The 19,780-nt window shown below is 31.9% G+C and overlaps 1 protein-coding gene across 2 annotated transcripts in view; it reads right to left on the bottom strand.

The window, feature by feature from the left end:
* Window positions 1-19,780, bottom strand: part of nub (nubbin) — a 41,239-nt gene that overhangs the window by 9,125 nt on the left and 12,334 nt on the right. For both annotated transcript variants that reach the window (XM_070636507.1, XM_070636508.1), the window contains one exon: window positions 5,091-5,600. In XM_070636507.1, coding sequence (XP_070492608.1) covers window positions 5,091-5,600 — 510 coding nt within the window. The remainder of the gene's footprint in view (window positions 1-5,090; window positions 5,601-19,780) is intronic.

Here is a 19,780-nt window from a genome sequence, read left to right as displayed (position 1 = left end):
TAATAATAAATATGTACTGGAAGGAACAATGTATACAAAACAGTGGCAATATCAGCCAGCGACAAAAATATTTCTTTTTTCGTGTCTTAGTGTGTCTCGAGACACGAAATAGAATTTTCTTTTCTTTCTTTTTTTGCACATTATTATTTTCTTTGTCAGAGATTGTATGAAAATGATTATTAGGAACAGAAATAAATGAGAAGAATTTTCTCGAGAGCAACTGCTGCTATAATATTATTGCTATGATGATGACGATGATGATGATATTACCATTGACGATGTGTTAAATATTTTCATTTTTTTTTTTCTACTGACAAAGCTATTTCTCTTGATGAATATTCATAAAATTACCAAAAAATTACATCCGTTACGATATATCCCATCCTCTATATACATAATACCGAAAATGAATTGGTAAATGAATGCTTCTGCTGTCGATTTCATATTAATATGTTATAGAATTTCTATTTGGATTATCGATTGAATTGCATGCTCTACATACATATTTATGGATATATCCTTTACAGATCAAATTTCTTCTTCGACATTACTTCTTTCTTTTTTACCTCATTTCTGATGAAAATTGTGCTGTGTAGGTATTTTTGGCTCTCTTTGCCTTAGTGGACAGAGTGACTTGAGATGGACTGGTATATGTGAAGCATAGAGTTTTGTCTATGGTTGTAGAAATAGCATTGTGGATCTGACAGATCGGAATTTCTCGAACTCACGTTCTATGATTTCAGAAGCATTGAATTCCAAATAACGGATCCCGAGTGAGAATAGAACCCATGACTTAAGATTTCCGGTCACATGCTCCTACCAATGAGCTATTTGGGACTACTCGAATACTGGGTAAAGTGTCATATATAAATTATATTAATTGAGATTACTCATGAGCACGCTCATTTAGGTGAGTATGCTCATTGTCTGTTAGGAATGACTCGACATTAAAACTAGTTTTGGTTACAAAATTCCCAAAAAATATTAATAGACCTATTGTTGAAGACATTTCCTATAAAAAATGAATATTTAAGGAGGTCCTTAATAAATATGCAATTTTGTAGTTTAAAACCTCAAAATAATTTATTAATTTTTTTTAACAAAAATTCCAAAATTTTCTCATAGATAAAAATTTGAATAAATGCATAAATATCCTTCCATCATTTAAGAGTCACCAACGAACATTGACCTTAAAAATATAAGAGGGACATGCACACAAAGAAACTATCTATGAAGATGTATATTAGGAAACTTTAGGGAGAATTTTGAGATATTTTTGCATAAAGAGAATTTAAAGGGCATTTGAAATTACTTGCATATTAAGTTAGGGATATGAATTTGATGTATTATGTTCATTTAAATAGTCATATGCATTTTTTGGAATTAATATTTGGTAAATATGAAGGAATTAAAAGTTCCTGTGGTGATAATTAATGTATATATTCTTGTTGTATATCAAGTTTGTAGGGTCGGGAGAAGAACCACAGGCCTGGATCTTCTGAAATTTTGATGAACAGACTTGCAGTTTTCGACTGTACCTTACAATACGTCCAAGACTGCAGACTTGTGCTATTTATCTGCAAACCTGCAGTGATACTTTTTAAATTAATTAAAATCAAAATTGACCGAATTTCTATCACTATTATGCGCTCTATCCACCGAAATCCAATCAACATTCCATACTACATCAATTCTTCTAATCCAATTCATTCCTTCATCTGACCCAAATATTTTTTTGTGTACAAAAAATTCATTCAATCGAATTTTTACCTCTTTTTGTCATTAAAAATTACGAAAATTAATCCGTAAATTTTTTCTTCAAAAATAAAGCTAGAAATCCTTTCATAAATCAATCATCTGTATTAAAATTTTTAAGGATTTTTATTCCCTTTTTATGCAACTTCACTTGAACAATTTTTTTAAATTTCTATAAAAAAAATTTACCCAAAAAAAATGAATGCAATTTTTTTAATGTATAGATTTGTTAGGTACAGAAAATCGTGAGAAAAAATGTTGTAAAAGATCCGTTGAGATTTCAATAAATGCATAAAAAATCTATAGGAAATGCATCCCTTACACAATTTACCCTCATTTTTTTTTCTTTAAAAAAATTTATTGAATTTTTTTTATGTAAAAAATAGGTAAATCTAAAAAAATAGTTGTGCATGTGTGTTTAAATTACACGGAGAAGAATTTTTATCTCCAGTCACACAACATGACGTCGTGCAATAGAATTTGTTCACTCAGTGCATATTCTCATTTATTGCAAACCTTACTCAATTTTTTTATATGAAACTTTATTTCTGTGAAATATTTTCTTAGACCTGCATTTATAGACTTTATTTTTTGGTATTAAAAATATTGCATTCTTCTTTAACATAAATAATATACAAGAGCAATAGAAATCTTTGTAAGGGATGATGATGATGATGATTTTTTCTTTGGAATCTATCAAACACGCAATTTATGCTTCCCTTCTTCTTGTTCTTACTATTTTTTTCAGGTATTTTTTTTTTAAACATAGAAAATATTTTTATTAAAGTTGTGCAGAACCATTCGTTACTAAATTACCTGACAATGTGTCAGATCAATGAAGTTTTTAACGAACTTCCATTAATGACAGTTGAAAGAATACCTTACTCTTTTATTAAATGCCGAGATTCAATCGATTCATTGGAAATAATCAGTGTATTTACTTATCTATGCATATTCACCGACCAGTAGCAAAGGAGCTATATGTTGTAAAATTTAATAACCCCTTAAGGAAAGTAAAATCAATCTTCCAGGAAAATATTCTTCAAAAAATCCTTCAGTGGCCTTTTCAACCGAAATAACATGCCTCGCAAAACATTTCGCATGTCAATAATAACTTTTGCTTTTTTTACAACCCCTACAACATTCCTTCTTTTCCTGTTTATGGTCATGTTAAAAAATTATCCTTAGAATTTTTTATTTTTTATGCTTTAAATATGAAGCAAGTCATTCAGTTCAGCAAGTCTGAATTAGGTATTGAGATTTGTTGGGATTCTAAAGAACTTGGTTAACATTCTGAAATTTTTGTACATAAGATGCAATTAAGTTGAAACAGCTCAAATTAAATCTACATTCCTTTTTTCAATGTTTTAAGTTTCACGATGTTTTACAATGCTTTGCTGCATTTTGAAACACATTGCTGCATATTACGATGATTTGCTGCATCCTACCACATTCAACAATGTTTAACATCACAATCAACATTATTTTATCACATTTCTTATTATTTTAAAACGTTTTACGATGTTTTGCAAAGTTTTGCGATGTTTTGAAGCATTTTGGTACATTTTACAATGTTTCACTACATTCTTCAATGTTTCGCAACATCCTACTACATTTTATAATGTTTTCCGCCACATTCAGCTATGTTTTGCTACATTTTATAACAATTCATGTTTTAGGGATTTTTTACAATTTTTTGAAACATTCTGCTGAAGACAACATTGTTTTCTTACATTTTACATTGTTTCGTAGCATTTTACCACATTTTACAATGTTTTACACTATTTTTAAAAACATTCTTCCATTTTTTGCATAATTTTAGTTCAATTTGTAATAAGCCATAATAATTCCCAAACTTGACTTAAATACACCCAATTCATCCACCTTCATTCCAATTATCCAATTCATACAAAATTATCACAAAACAAATCAAATTAAATTATTTATAATACAAACCGATTTCATGCCGTGAAATTAGAATGCAATAATAAAATTGAATAATTTGATGCATAAATTATACCCTAATTGTGGTTTCCGAATGAAAAATTCATTGAATGTCACCACTTTAGAATTTCATAAAATATTTCTATCTAAAATTGTAGCAAAATTAATGTACCTTATATGAACAATATTGCAAAAAGGCAGAGAAAAAAAATGAAAAATTTAAAAATCAAATTATGTGAAATAGACATAGTCATAGTCATAGAGAATGGAGAGAAAGGTCAATTGATTTGAATAATACTGAGGGTCAAACAAACATTCCATATGGAATTTATAAACAGGGGGAGAGTTTCATAAAAAAGAAATATTTTTGCTGCTTTATTCAATTTTCTGGTGTGTGCAGGTCTTGCTGATTTTACAGGTTCCTTTCAACAACAAAAAAATAAATAAATAATTTGAGGGATATTTTTTAACTATCCGTTTCAACTGTCCATCATAAAAAATTGGTTTCAGTGTCATGTGGATATTATTAGGCTCATTATTATATTGTCTGATTATTTACAGCAAATGAGGGTCAAAAATTGATTTTGGAATTGCAGTGAAATATTTTTTTTGGCTTTCCTTGCCAAATTCACTTGTGAGTTATGTATCTAACGAGATATTCTGGATGATTATATGCTTCATTATTACTCAGGATTAGTGATGTTGTAAGGAATTTTTGGCACAGGATGGACAGGATTAATTTGAAATTTTGTAGCTGTAGAACTATTTTTGTTAGACTAAGTTCTCAATTTTGCATTCTATAAGCCAGCCTGAGGGCACATTCTGTCTTTTGCTCTGGAAGGAAGCTATCGATATAGACAGTCTTAAACTTGGCTTTGATAATTGGAAACCAGCAATAGAACCAGCTTTAGGCGTCTGAGGGACGTCATGGATCACAATTGATCAGTACGGCCAGCGAAGTAAGGTCACATTCTGTATCAAAGCCTTCTTATCCAGATATTCAAGTCAAATATGACCAAGAATTGACACTTGATCGAACAATATTGAGTAGATGGAGTCCTAAGTATCCCGAATCGGGCTCACAATTTAATCCGAATTTGACACAAATTCAGAATCTAAGAGACAAAGGGAATGCACTTCATCAGATGGGCATGCTTGTAAGCGTTGCACCCAGTTTACTCTGTTCTTGAAAACTCGCTCTTAATCTGCTATTGTGAGTCACGCCAGCCTAGGACTCAATTTTTGAACGATTAACCAATTTCTGCTATTCAGATATTGCGCATCAATCCATGCATGACCCAATGTATATCTCCAGAACATTCAAGAATTCCAGATCCATTCCAACCTAATTCTCATAAAAATTCCCAACACATAAATGTTCCCATACTCACCAAGTTTAGGAATTTTACTTCGACTTGCTTCAAGTTCTTCACGTACAGTACGTCCACAGCTATTGCTATTGTGATGAGTATCAGCCTTATTTTGTATAGAATGATTAATACTAATTTTACTGCCATTTTCACATGCTTCAGTTTTAATGACGGACAATGGATGAACTTTTGAATTTTTATCCATTAAAGAACTGTGCTTTGGTGACAATTTTGTTGATGTATTTGGTGACGGCGATGATGATGATGATGCAGTTGATATGGTTTGTAAATTTTCATTCAGAATTTCTTTTTTCACTTGCCGCTCATTGTATTGATATTGTTGATGCTGCTGTTGATGATGGTGCATCATTATGTCTTGAATGTCTTGAAATGTCAACAGGCTATTATTATTAATTAGCGACGACGTTGTCAAAGATGGACTTGGGAGCGTTGAAACATTCTTTGGATAGTTAAATGATTGTAATTGCATCACCGGAAGCTGATGTGTTTTCATTTCATTGTAATGTTTGTCTGCGAAAAAAATACAAAAGCGTACATTCACCGAATGTGATGTGAAGAAAACAGAAAGAAATGAGTAAAAATGTGAAGGAACAATATTATATTATATATACATGCGATTATTGTAAAGGAGGAAAAATCGAGTCTCGAGTCTCGAGTCGGAAGAGAAAAAAAGAGAAAAATTTTCCTAATTAGGGGGTTTAGTTAATATATGTATGAGTCAGTTATACTGTCCACCCTCATCAAGACTCCCATACATCTTTATTTTCACACATACGAATGGCCATAAGAATATAAATCTCCGAAAGTTCTTTCTCATTCTCGACGCTATGAGACTATGATTTTGATGAGAGTGAGACGTTATAGTTTTGTAAGTGAATGCGGCGATTGTGGGCCACAACAAAAAAACAATGGTCAATGACACATCTCGTTCAATTTTTCTGCAATTTTCTTCTCTTTCCACTACGTCGACGTAATAAGAAGACAGAAAGAATTTCATGAACAGAAAAAGTATTAGAGAAACGGTAATGTTATACGTTATAGTCGTCTGATATGCTTTCTCATGAGCCATATGTACACACTATGTATATGTATACAGTACAAGTTTTTTTATTGCAATCGAATTGTTGTATTTTCATTTCTTCAGAAACGATAGTTTTTATTATTTGAATTTCTTTCTCTCCTACTTCTCTGTTATGACGACTGACTGTTACTACTGCTGCTGGCCCAAGCATATTATTCATGTTTTATGAGCTTATCGACCATTATTATGGCATCTTTCGATTGCTTCTGTTTCTTTTGTTTAGACTGTGTATGTCTTTTCTTCTATACCGTGGTTCTCTTTCTTGTGCCTTTTTACTTCATTCTTTACATTTCATTTCTTCTTCGATTTCTGTTTATGTCCCATTTAATGACTATGCTAAAAGCGAATCATATAGGAATAATTTCTTATTCCTTCTCATTTCATGTATAAACTCGTGTGTCTTGTGCGCTTGCAAATAAATAATAATCATAAACGACGTATTTTGTGTAGTTTCGCTCATATATCATGTGTCATAAAATCTCGGGTTATATATCGATAAAAGGTGGAAAAAAATGGCAATTTACCTAGTCGTTGTCATTAGCCTATAAAGTTATATGCTACTACCATTATGCACAACTTGTATCGCCGTTTTTACAGTTCTCTTTACGTATTTTTTTGTTGTTTTTCGACAAAAGCATGCGCATAAATATGTATATAGAGGAAAGAAAAAAAAAATTATTTTAATGCCCTTTGTTATTCAAATCAATACATTTCTAGCACGTATGTTTTATGCTTCTCATTTTCTTAAATTTATGCTCTATGCAGACAAATAAAAGAGAGATTTATTTCTATAGAAATTGTTACAAGTATGTATTTCTGCTATTATTATTTTTTTGTTGTATTAACTAAATTTGTGAATGACTAGAGCGGTTCCATTCAAAATTATGTTGATTTTTTGACACACGTTTTTGTCGATGAATTTGTCTGGATTTTTGGGTGAGCAAATTAATTAGCATTTTTCAATGTATTGTGCAGTTTTGTGTAGTTTGATTCTGATTAGGGGTTAGGTCATTCATAAATGATGTCTATTATAACTTTAAGTGTCATTCAAATCTCAATCTCTCAGCGAATCAAATTAATGTATTTTATAATTTAACGGTTTTTACAATTTCAAATTTTTAACGATTGAAAAAAATTCAAATTATTTGAGTTCAAAATTTGAACTTGAAAAATTACGTGAATTTGCTGACGAAATGAAAAATAATTAATTAACGTGTTAAGATGCTTGCATTTGGATTTCAAGAAGAGTAAGCTGAGATATGCGCTCATAGCATGTTTATCAAGTTTACATTTATTTGAGGCCATGGATCAGAAGCTCTGTACAGAGAAATGAGTACTTTGCCTGTTAGAAGTTTTATTCTTCGAGACCAATCAATGCCTTAATAACTCGATAGATGAAAGGTAATGCTTCTTACTACATTTCTCTACGATGTCTGATTGTCGAGATCTTGCACACTATCCCGAGTGGACAAAAATACGTTAGAACTAGTCAGTAAATGGACAGTACCCTCAACTAGTTTTGTCCACTCGAGCATTAAACCCTCCCAGTTACTATAAAATGCGTCCAAAACAGACATTACCCAAATAAAAGTTAAGCTACTTGACTTAATTTAATTAAAATAAGCATTATTTAAACGACCATTTTTTAATCAAAATTCAGTAAAATTTATTCAAAAAAAAAAGCAACTCCCAGTGCATGAAGCGAACAACAGCAACAAGCATAAAGTTCTCCATTTATACACCGATTAGCATTTCAACAAACAACGAATCACAGAATTTAAATTTTTTATGTTATGTAAATCAAATTGAAGGGAACGACTGTGATTCGAAGGAATTGCGTCATGTTTTACATAAACCCTTTTGTTCCCTTGAAAATGAAAGAATACATGCTATACCGTATATCCGAAAGGGGTTGGATTGAAGGAGAAAAGAGTTTTTTTTATGCGCCGTACAGTAAACATGATGCCGGAATTTTAAAGGAGTGTGAACGGAGATTGGAAAATTCGAACCAAAAAATTGGGGGACGAGCGTGAAAATCCGACTAAATCATCGAGTCATGAATAAGAAAATGTGAGAAAATGTCTATAGACAGCATACAGTTGCTGTTTGTGTCTCGCGCCAAAAAAAATTTGTCCCAAATTGAATTGAGATTTTTTTTTGTTGCTGTTGTCAATTTAATCCTTCGAGAACCCTCAAAGTAAATAAATTATTAAAGAGAATTTGTCTCGTGAGCAGCACAGCACAGCAACAACAAAGTATATTTTAAAATGCGTGTTTCTATTCCTTCAACATTATTAATGTATACATGCATGCATGTGTGTGCATTGTATTGTTCAAACAGTTCTGACAATGCCTGTGAAATATGATTAAATGACGGTAAGGGTTGGCATATAAGCATATAGACATGAAGGTAAGCTATTACAACCCCAACTTTAAAACTATTCATTTTTTATCCATTTTAAAATTCTATTTTTGTCTAATTTAACTTTTTGTGTGTACGCGTGCAAAAAAAAACTAACAACAAGGATGAAGGTACGTTACGCAGCTACCTTTTTTAACTGATCTAATATGACGATGCTGATTTCTATTGGATGTTAATTGTGAAACTCTTCCTATTCAGTCAGCGATGATGATTTTTTCAAAAAAATTTAAAAATCGAGAAACATCTGCAGTTGTGCCATAATATGAAAACAATGTATGAATTTCAACAGTGCCATTTGATTCTGTAAAATAGAAAAATTGGCTTTTGTATGCTCCGGTTGACTGCTTTACGATACTTATTGGTTTTTATTGTCTCACAATTCTCATTTTTGCCACCTACAATAACAATTTTTATATAATTTTGTGCTCTCTTTTATGATATGATTTTTTTGTTTCTGCTTACTGCTTTTACAGACTTTAGTTCAGTGGTGGACAACCTGTGTGACGCGGCACACCTTATTTTCCGAAACAACTGATGTAGTGAAGCCTCGACCAATAATGAAAACCTACACACGACCTACTGTTCATGGCATTTCCCATGGCAATTTTTAATGTGTCGCGGCACACAGGTTGTCCACCCCTGCTATAGCCATACGAAAAGGAGAGAGAGAAAGAGATGGAATCAATGCACACATTTTCAGTAATACAATGAAATGTGAATGGACAACAATTGAATCATTTTTAATGTCAATGTGATCTCTCACTTCTCATGAAAGAAAATTAAAGTTATTAAAGAACAAAAGTGTCGTGAAGTGTGGAGACAATTTATTGATCGGATCATCCTTTGTTGCAAAAAAAAGCTATAGCTATATAGATATATAAAATTAATGGACTGTTTAATAGTGCACACATTTGGGATTTTTTTGAGATCATGAAATGTAAAAATTTTCTATTCATAGCTGAACATTTCAATCAAATATTCATTCACTGATCGATCAATCTGAATTGGTTTTTAAGCCGTAGCTTCTTGAAATTTTATCTTTAAAGCAGGTAGAATGATCAGTATTGGATGAGGTTTTGACGCATTTTTTGTATTCACTAACATATGTAGCTCAAATTCAATCAACTGAAGACGAAAATACTCGAAAGTTCATCAAGTCTAGGTTTTTGAATTCATAGCCTTAATATATTCACTAACCATAACAGGTCAAAAACACAGTCACAAGGACTTGCTCTATTTAAATAAATATACTTAAATAAAAATTAAGCCTCAGGCCAGATATGATAAAAATGGACCTCAGGTCAGAGGCAAGTCAGTCTGTAACTTAATTTTCGGGAATTTCATCGTTGTGGATTTTTGGGAATAGATTCATCAAGTTGTCAGTCTATCAAATCAAGAGTTGACTAAAAATGAGACTATAGTCAGCATTCAACTGGTTTCCAAATGACACAAGTCGGTTATCCACTCATTCAGGTCATCTTAACCTCAGCATGGTGTCGTTGATAGACCGAATTTTGCTGTGACTTTAGCTCGATCAGGGAACGGATTTTGAGATATTCGATTAATCGATTTGTGATATTGAGCTTCAACTTGTGCTATTCGAGATTTATGTGCGCAATTTATCACAATGACAATTGATCATCTAGATTCTAGAAATAGGACCTCATTAATTCGACATTCCAGCATTAAAGAAACGACGCCACTTCAACTCAAAACATAACTTTAATTCCATGATTAATAATCCAGTTTATGCCATATGCCATATGCATTTAAGGAGCCCCAAAATGAACGCATTTTAAAATTCGTATTGCATCATCAAGCTAAATTCTTTGAGGTAGAAGGAGATGAAAATTATCCAATAATTTTTTTTACCTACGCATTAATGCACTTCCTTTTCTAACAAATCATAAATATAATATAAAAAATTGTAAAATCATCAAACGTTAAAAAAAGAAGTAAGAAATAAGATTCGATTTCATTTATTATGCCTTTAATTTGTACAATGAAACACGATCGACCATAAAACATCAGAAATGAAATCCTTTTTTTTTCTATTCCTTGCACCTTTACATTGCAGAATCGAAAGTAGAGAATCGATCGTTTTCGGTTTCGTTGGAGGATGAAGAAGAAGTAAGAATAAGAATAAGAAGAATAATGCAAAGGAAGCACACTTTGGCAACATATAATCTCTCTCTTGTTACTTCATTCCATCACTTACTTACTTTAACCCTTTAGGCATTACATTATTGAAATTTTTTTCCTTCCTTTTTACTTTATAAAGAATGAGAGATTTATTGAATTGTGAACCAATGAAGGTTGAATGCCATAAAGCCTTAACAAACAATAATTTCTTTATTTTCATCTTATGGGGTTCTTTATTGATCGCGTGTCACATTCGGAACTATTACTAGTATTGCTCCACGCGCGTTTTGTTAATTAGAGTGACAAAAAAGTTGAGCAGATGACAACCATTCCATTATATATCCATTGTTCGGTCTTAGATTCATGTACTTCTTTACTACCGTTTTGTTATAATTCCTCGTTGCTGTCGTTTTCTGTTCTCTCTTTTTTTGTTGCTTCTTCTACTTCTTTTTTTCAATTTTGATGGTAATAAAGATAAAAGCGTTGAACAGCATACTGGTCTGCAGTCGTTTTTTATAATACAAATATACACATTTGATAAAAATAAACATTTTAAATTAAAGTAAGTAAGGGTCAATTAAGGCGAAAAACAGTTCAACGCTTTAAATTGATAATTTAATCGTAAAGAAAATCTAATGTGCTATAAATATTAGACTGGTTAGAATGGAAGCGCATTCGTTAATATTTATTAGATATTTTGGGTTTTAGAATCAATTTGAATAAACAGGCTAATCAATTTGTGGGTATGCAATTGGTTTTATAGATCAAATCTAGTAACTGAGCTCAATAAATATTGAATTTTGGAACTGATCTAATTTGATCATGTATCTTAGTGTTGTTCAAACTTAGTATCCGGTCAAACTAGTGTATCGCCAAGATTTTTTAGGAAATATCATGAACCCCCCGCTGTACACGATTGTGATTGTAGCTGTGTCTTATCGCAAAAATTTTTAAAGTAGACAACATTGATGTATTGTTAATGATAATTAGAATATGAGGAAAATTGGAGCATCTTTAATCTCCAAAATTGAAAATCAGCATATAAAGCATATGAAAGCGATATCAGGGCATACACTTGACATTTGGTCAAACATTGGCTTCCTAAATACCCCTGTATTGCTTAGATCAGGGGCTGATTTTTCCGAAACTAGCATAATTTTGCCGTACCATAGCATATCATTAGCGAAGAAATCAGCTTTTGAATATACAACCGTAAAACAGACTGCCGTCTCATTTGTGGCTAAATTAAAATCAGATTCAGTCATTTATCATCAAATTAACAAGCCCGAACATTAACATATTTAATAGGATGACTAGAATAATTGCAGTTTTGAGTGTCACGACATACGTAAAGAGTACAAATTTCGGGAACCGACTAGATTAAATGTTGTGGATTTTTTTAAAATTTTCATTTAAAAGTTAAATTGCTGATTTTATTGACAAACCATTTGATTCACTGCTTCCTTACAGAATCAAAAAATACAGTTTGATTCTTAACTGATAAGCCTCAAACTGAATTTAGAAAATGTTAAAAATTATTAAAAAATCAAACAGAATTTCTCACATTACTGCATCAGACATCAAAAAAAACTGTTACATAATTCCTTTAGTCATCGTCGAGTAGACTTGAAAAATGTCATTTAAAGCCATTCACATTCTGTTTTTTTGTGCAAATCTCTTTCGCGCCAAAAAAAAACTAAGTAAAAAAATTGCAGCAAAAATTCCCATAATAATAAAATTGATCACAGTAATCTAATATATCTTCAGATAGTCATTCAAGTAAGCATAAAAAATTTCTCACCCCATTTTTACGATGCACAAAAAAATGTGAAAGAAAAAAGTTTGTTTTTTAACGAATTTCTTTTCATATTAAAATTAAGAGAATTTAAAAGATTTTTTTAAGGTGAAAAGTTTCCCTACTTTTTACGTACGTACAGTACACATCGAGAGTCATCGAACCCCAGAACAAAGAAAATGAATTTTTGTGATCGTTTTTTTTACTCATCAATAAAGTTTGGGGTACAATTTTTGCAGTAAAAAATGCGACAGTTAACGAATTTTTTTACAGATTTTTGTAAGACATTCCTAAATTCCATTACATTACATTGTATCCGAAAAGGGTGAAGAAAAACCGTTAAAACTAAAAAAATCCTAAAAAAAATTCACAAGAAAAATTTTCGTACTCAAAAAAAAAAGACGTGAGAATCAAATGGCAGATGTTTCTGGATGACAGCAAATTCCAGAAGTGCCTTAATTAACGATTCAACCTTACATAACATAATTTGAATATACATTAATGCGATTATCTGACAAACGCAGACAGTTGTGACTGCAAACGTCAAGAAAATTATGTGAAATGCCAGTTTCGAGAAAGCAAAGGAAGGAACTTCAACTTGAAAAAAAAATATATGAAATTGTTGCTGCTGCTTTAATTTTATGCAATTAAAACACGCGAAGTATGCATATACATAAATTTCTTGTGTTCTGTTTTTATGAGTTCGGAGTTTAAAACAGCAACAGTTTGTTTATGAAGTCATGTAAATTCTATATCTGAGTCAGGTGTAATGAAATATGATACGCACTAATTACTATTTATTCATTTTCTTTATATTCCATCCTATACTCCATAATTTTTCAATTATTAAGTGAAAAAGTTAGTTTGTTTTGTTGGAGTTAGCATTTAAGCGCATTTAGTTAGTTCCTCTGTAATTTTTGGTCTGGATTTGGAAGTTGCGATTAGTTTAGATCAGTGTTGGTCAACCTTTTATGTACAGATGTCTGCAGCTGAAAAACACCAGCCTGCACCCTTGGACGAACTATTAGATACAGCCTAAAGCTGCAGGTCTGCACATCTAATTCTCAAAACTCATGAGCGTTCAAAGAACTCTTAGAAGGAAGCTGCCAATAGAAACAGTATTGCACTTGATGTTGAAAATTGACAGATGAAATCTTGTGTCATAGCCAACTTTAAGAGGCATCTGAGGGACTCCATCCCGATTGACACAAACTGATATGATCCCATCACGGCGACAAGGTGGCATCATACCTAGAATCAACTGCCAAATGACCAATTCTGTTGTATTCGTTAAGTTGTTGTCGCTTGGTTCTAAGCAGGTCACCGTGACGGCAATGTTGCAGTGTGTGCCGATCGGTCATGGACTAAAATTGATCTGTACAGCCAGCGAAGTAAGTAAGTAAGTAAGTAAGTAAGTGAAACTACAAGTCAAAATGTAAAGTAAGACCCAAAATGACACAGCAATCATAATAATCTCTGCTAATAGACGCAATGGAGTGAGATGGAAGCATTGTTTATACATTTGCATAAAATCACACATCAAAACGCTTTATAAAACGCAATCAAAATTTAATAAGCTTTTTATTTTCTTCTTGGTTACTTTCTTATGCCATTGTTATGTAATTTATGTCTGCATTCAACAATTTTAATGTGATGGCGATAATTCATTTTCTCTATCAAAAAAAAATGAAATAAAGCCTTACTATTTAAAATTCCATTTAAAATTCGCTGTAAAAATATGTAGCACCTCCGAAAAAAAAATAATATTCATGTACATTTTTGTGTAGTCAAGTTCCCGATGATAATTTATGAAGCCTGACTTTTCGCAATAAAAAAAAAAAAAAACTAGCCCATTGCTTGTAGCTCTTTCTACGCTTCAGCTCGCATTAAGTTATAATTCATTCATTGTGATTATTATCTGCATAATTATTCAAATTTCTTTAAAATGTTTTGAGGCACTCACTTACTCATGTTATTACTATTTTTTTTTTTTGGGACTAACGTTCTTCCATTAAAAATTAACATACATCATACATTCATTTATCAAAATCTAATAAAAGAAACTTTTATTTTTTTGATTATTTCCTGTGTGAGCTCGCGCGAAATAGCGGGGAAATCATTTAAACACATTGCTTAACAAGATAATGAGCTTTAATGTGTTTCTCTTTGCATAAAAATTGAGAGAGTGAGAGGGAGAGAGAAATATCTTACAAACAAACTTGATATTTAATTAACAGCTTGCGAGAATGTGTCTAAGATGATTTTGCTGCTCATAAACAACTTACCCGAGCGACACAAATGAAGAAGGCTCCGTCCACGGAACTTTTGTTGATCTGACATGAAAAAGTTAGATTCCGAATAACGGATCTCGAGTGGAATTCGAACTTACGTCCTATGATTTCTAGTCACATGCTCCTACCACTGAGTTATTGGAGACTATTCGACTATATGGAGAGGTGCCATATATAAATTATGCATTTGCTGTGTCCCATTTATTACTGTGCTCACAATGATGCACACAATATATTGATTTTAATACGTTGAACATCAAGCAGCTATGATTTTTTATTGACTTCTTGAAGACGACAGTTTTTGTCGTGGTCACGGTTTTGTCCAAATGGAAGTTAAGCTTTCCTTAACTCTGCACGCTGCATGATCCAGAGTATATCAATGCAAAGTACCTAGCTACAATTTGTGTGTCACGAATCACACAAACCGAATTAAAAAGACTAGAACAGCGGAAAAGCACCTGAATTCGACTCAATTTTGCCTGGGATCGAACCCGGGACCTTTGAGTCAACTGCTCAACTTCCTAACCAACTAGACCATTGCCGCTCCTCTCGCTGATAAGCGGCATTCCACTTGGTGTTAATAAAAGTATGTTAACGGACCCTTCTTCAGCTGTATCGCTCGGGTTTGTATAATGCTCACACAAGCATGTTTGTTACTTTTTAATGTGAATATTCTTACATTTTTTAGACAGAATTATTATAATTTTTCATTATTATTTCTCTTTATTCGTTTTGAATATTATCCAAAAAAAAAAAATATGAAAATATTATAAACTAAAGAGGAAACAAGAAATGAATAATATGTAAGTGAAGAATAAATAAGTTGGTAAATAAAAGATGATTTGAATAATTATGTTTTGGAATGTTTCGAATTAGATTAAAAATAAAAACAGTAAGAGATGGGAAAATTGAAAAGAAGTTACACGAAATGTTCTCGGTTGAGTATTTTGGAATTAAAATTGGTCTATTTTTATTCGATGGCTAATTCTTTGAAAGGTCTGATGATTGTTTTGTGACTGTAGAATTGGCTGTAAAGAATACTTTGCGTTGATAGACATGAGCATGGAGACAGTTATGACAACAGCCATCATTAAATGTTAATTTGCATGTTTTAACACAGTTCTTCTCAATATTTGTTTCAAGACACTAAAGAATCGCTAAGTCATGATAAGATGCACAAGATTTAGATGAGACATGTGGTTATTGTGTCAGAAGTGAGTTTGATTCCTAATAAAAACAACTTGTTACACAAAATCAACTATTTAGAAGATTGAAATCGAATAATTGCCAAATATCATAGGATATCTGGAAATCTAGAAATTCAGAATGTGAATATGTTATAGGAAAGATTGAAAACTTACTAGAAATTCCCTCGTCTAAAGGGTGGTTGCCCCACAATTAAACTACGCATATGGTAACCCGAATATCACAAGTCGAATAATCGATTCAAAGTCCGGTACCAGAAATGACTCTGTTATGTTATCCAATTTAGCTCGATTTTGGTAAAGCACCATGTCAGAGTCAAGCCGGTATGGCTTTGGATTCTTGATCAATTAAATGATTATGCAATTCCGCCTACGTTTCCTATTAGCAATTTTCAAAAGCAACGTTAGTACATAGATAGCTTGTAGATAGCAACAAAAGCAACACCTATGCTTCTATGAAGATCCATCTACAGTGACGATCGAATAATTTTTCTATGGTTATTGTTGCAAAGTTAATGAATATAAATTGCCTTAATTAAGGAAGGCACAAACTTTTTGCAAAAAATAAACTCATCATAAATCGGCTCATTAATTTTTAAATGCTCGAAATGCGTCTTAAACATTCCTACTCCGCCTTATTTATACTTATTCATACAAAATTATGAATTCAAATGATTATTTCTCAAAAAGTATTTCATGCTTCTACAAAGCTTATTTCATATTCATTTTCTTGAGGTAATTTTTTTTACTTCTACAGTTTCGAAAGAGAATAAACAATCCAATTAGTCCATTGAGTGAACTAAACATTAATGATTACTCACCACATATGCTTTAAATCGAATATAGAAGAAATTAAGGCCTTTAGGCAAATTTTAACAAACTTTTGATGCGAGACATTTTTTAAAGTTCTTTCACTTAGAATATTATAATATTTTTTTGTGTATAGATTGTACACGCTACATACAGTATGTACATTTCGGGTCCAAACGAGTAATTGAGGTAGGAGCCACACACATGTATGAATGAAAAGATTAAAATGGATTTGAGGTTAACAATCTTTCTTTCATATGCTGCTCATAGTAATGAAGCGTGAATCGATGTATGTATACATAGTGAATAGAACTAATTTTATATATTTTGGATATACAACTGACTTGAAAATATTTTTTTGAGAATTATACTATGATTAAGACATTTTCATACCCAGAAGCAATAGATGGAATAATGGTTAAGCCATTTGGTACTGGAGCAGCAATAGCAGAAGCAAAAGTTTTCAACTATTAAAAATGAATTAAGTTATAGATCTACTAATTTATCAAAAAAGCCAAAATTTCTCTATCCATTCCATTCTTTCTTAATATGTGTACCGATATAATGTGTCTATTGCCTTAAAATATACCTATGATCATCATAATAAGTGAGAATGATTCTTATTAGAAACTTACCGGATGTTAAATTCTTTAATCTAATCGGAACACATCCATTCATACTCAATTTCATTACAATATTTTTACAAATGCTGAATCATTACTGTGTATGATTTTTCTATGTCTATATATACATTACATTTTACATTCATTATAGTCTAGATGACATTCATACGTTGTGCATGTTTGCGTGATAAATGAGCTTTATTGCAGTTAGATTGTCTGGAAGATGTTAGTTCATGTATGCGTAGAATATTAAAATTGTCACCATAGTTGTAAAGTTATTTCATTTGAATAAGGGCTTGTTCATTCATGACGATAGCACATAATTAATTTTATAGTGGCTGAAGATCCGTTTGACTAGAGTCATAAGTGAGTAATATTGGCAATATCTTAGCTCAATGCTGTCCAAGCTTTTTTGCGTCAAGACACACCTCAGTGGTAAATATTGACCTTAACCCGACAGGGTATACGGTTCGTAACATTTCCAAAAGAATTCGCCGCCACACTACTGATCCGCAGAACACAGTTTGGACAACACTGTCTTAGCTAATGATTAAGAAAGGATACATAATTAAATCAAGGTTCATCGAAAACCGCTTTTAGCTTAATTCAAGATTCGAAAGAAATAACTGCAGCCCAGTGTCCTTCTCAGACTGCGCCCTGGGGTAAGTATCAGGACTCATCAGACTCATCTCTGACTATTCCTAGAGGTAAAGGAACAGGACTCTTCTCTAATTGTATCCAGAACCAGGACTTGAAACAGGACTGCTTTTTGAGCGAACCCTACTTAAATGCTGTCCACAGTAAACTCTATAGAACCAAACTAGATCCGCTTGGCAATGAAATGAGCTATTGCTTAGGTAAGATTGCATACTTTTAATTATGCTGTCCACTTGACTGGTGTGTATATTGTATTTAAATTTAAGTGTATTAGGGATATGTTCCTCTTGAGAATCGAATCTACGACATCGCTTTAGGTTGACAAAACTTCGGGAAACCCATTGTTTTCGGTCTGATGCTTAACTTGCAATAACAGAATAATGTCAGAACGCCTCAGACTTTATAGAAAAGTCAACTGAAGTCGACTCGACTTCATTTAAAATCTGAACCGGCTTCGAACTCTGCTTGATACTCTTCATCAAACTCTACATTAGACATCTAAAAGAGCGCCTCAAACTCAAAATCATAAATACCAGAAGACCTGTCTAAAACCTGTGTTAACTTTTAAAAGTGCTCATATAAGTCATCATGATGATGTACATAAGAAGCAAGACCTTATTATTGTCTCCTTATTTGTCACAACATGTGAATAATCTGTCACATCAATTTATAGACATATGTTAAAAGCAACAAAATACAGAGTATATATGTATATTTATTTTTATATCAAAATCATTTGATCATCATAATAATTAATATGGACAATTTCACTTCCGTTTTGTACGAAATAAAAAAAAAATGATAAATTAATGATGATGCATGATTATGAATACCTATGAATATTTTTAATTAATGACCAAAGAAGCTAATTATAATGCAAAACAATGCAAATATGAGAAATTATTGTTTCGGAATTTTTCGGTGCATAAAGCAACAAACGAACGTGTGTGTGTGTGTGTGTGTGCAAATATGATAATCAATTATAATCTCTCTGTTGAGCAGCAATTTATTCACTGCAAATAATGCAATAAAAATGACATTTTATCGTGCAAATGCGAGCCCATGGAGCATGCAAATGATGTTTTTATAAAAAGTACGAAAAAAAAGCTTGAGCTGTTGCAAGTGCAACACTGTACATTTTACTTTTTGCAAACAAATGAGCGTCACATAACGGGTGCATGTTGCGATGTTTCTTATTTTTCCATATATGAGACAAAATGACAGCTCATTTAAATACAATTATAATTAAAGGTAGCTTTACGACAATTACGGCATCACTTTTTTTTTACATACTTAGTTTTTTTTTTGTTTCTCCGTGCTCAGCTAATTAATTCCGAAGGTTGATGTGCATACACTGAGCAGCCGAGGGAATGTGAGGAAAAAAACTGCAATTTCTGAATTATTCACAATTGAGAATGAGGAGATGTAAAGGTACAAAAAAAATAAAATATAAATTTGAATACGATTTCATGTCAAACTGCAAATGGCAATATTCAAATTATATTTGAATGATGCATAAATGTTTGATGGATGCTAATAAGCATCAGAAATAAAATATAAAATAACGGATCCGATTCGAGGCATTTTTATATATTCACAAAAGAGAACATTCCGATCATGAGAGCTCACGTTGGCATCTCACAATAAAAACTAGTCGTCAACAA

The sequence above is a fragment of the Chironomus tepperi genome, unplaced genomic scaffold (genome assembly GCF_022539635.2).
Source record: "Chironomus tepperi strain 1889 unplaced genomic scaffold, CSIRO-AGI_Ctep_v1 contig_128, whole genome shotgun sequence".
Taxonomy (NCBI): domain Eukaryota; kingdom Metazoa; phylum Arthropoda; class Insecta; order Diptera; family Chironomidae; genus Chironomus; species Chironomus tepperi.
Note: the sequence above shows the minus strand (reverse complement) of the source record. Positions and strands in the feature narration are given on the sequence as shown.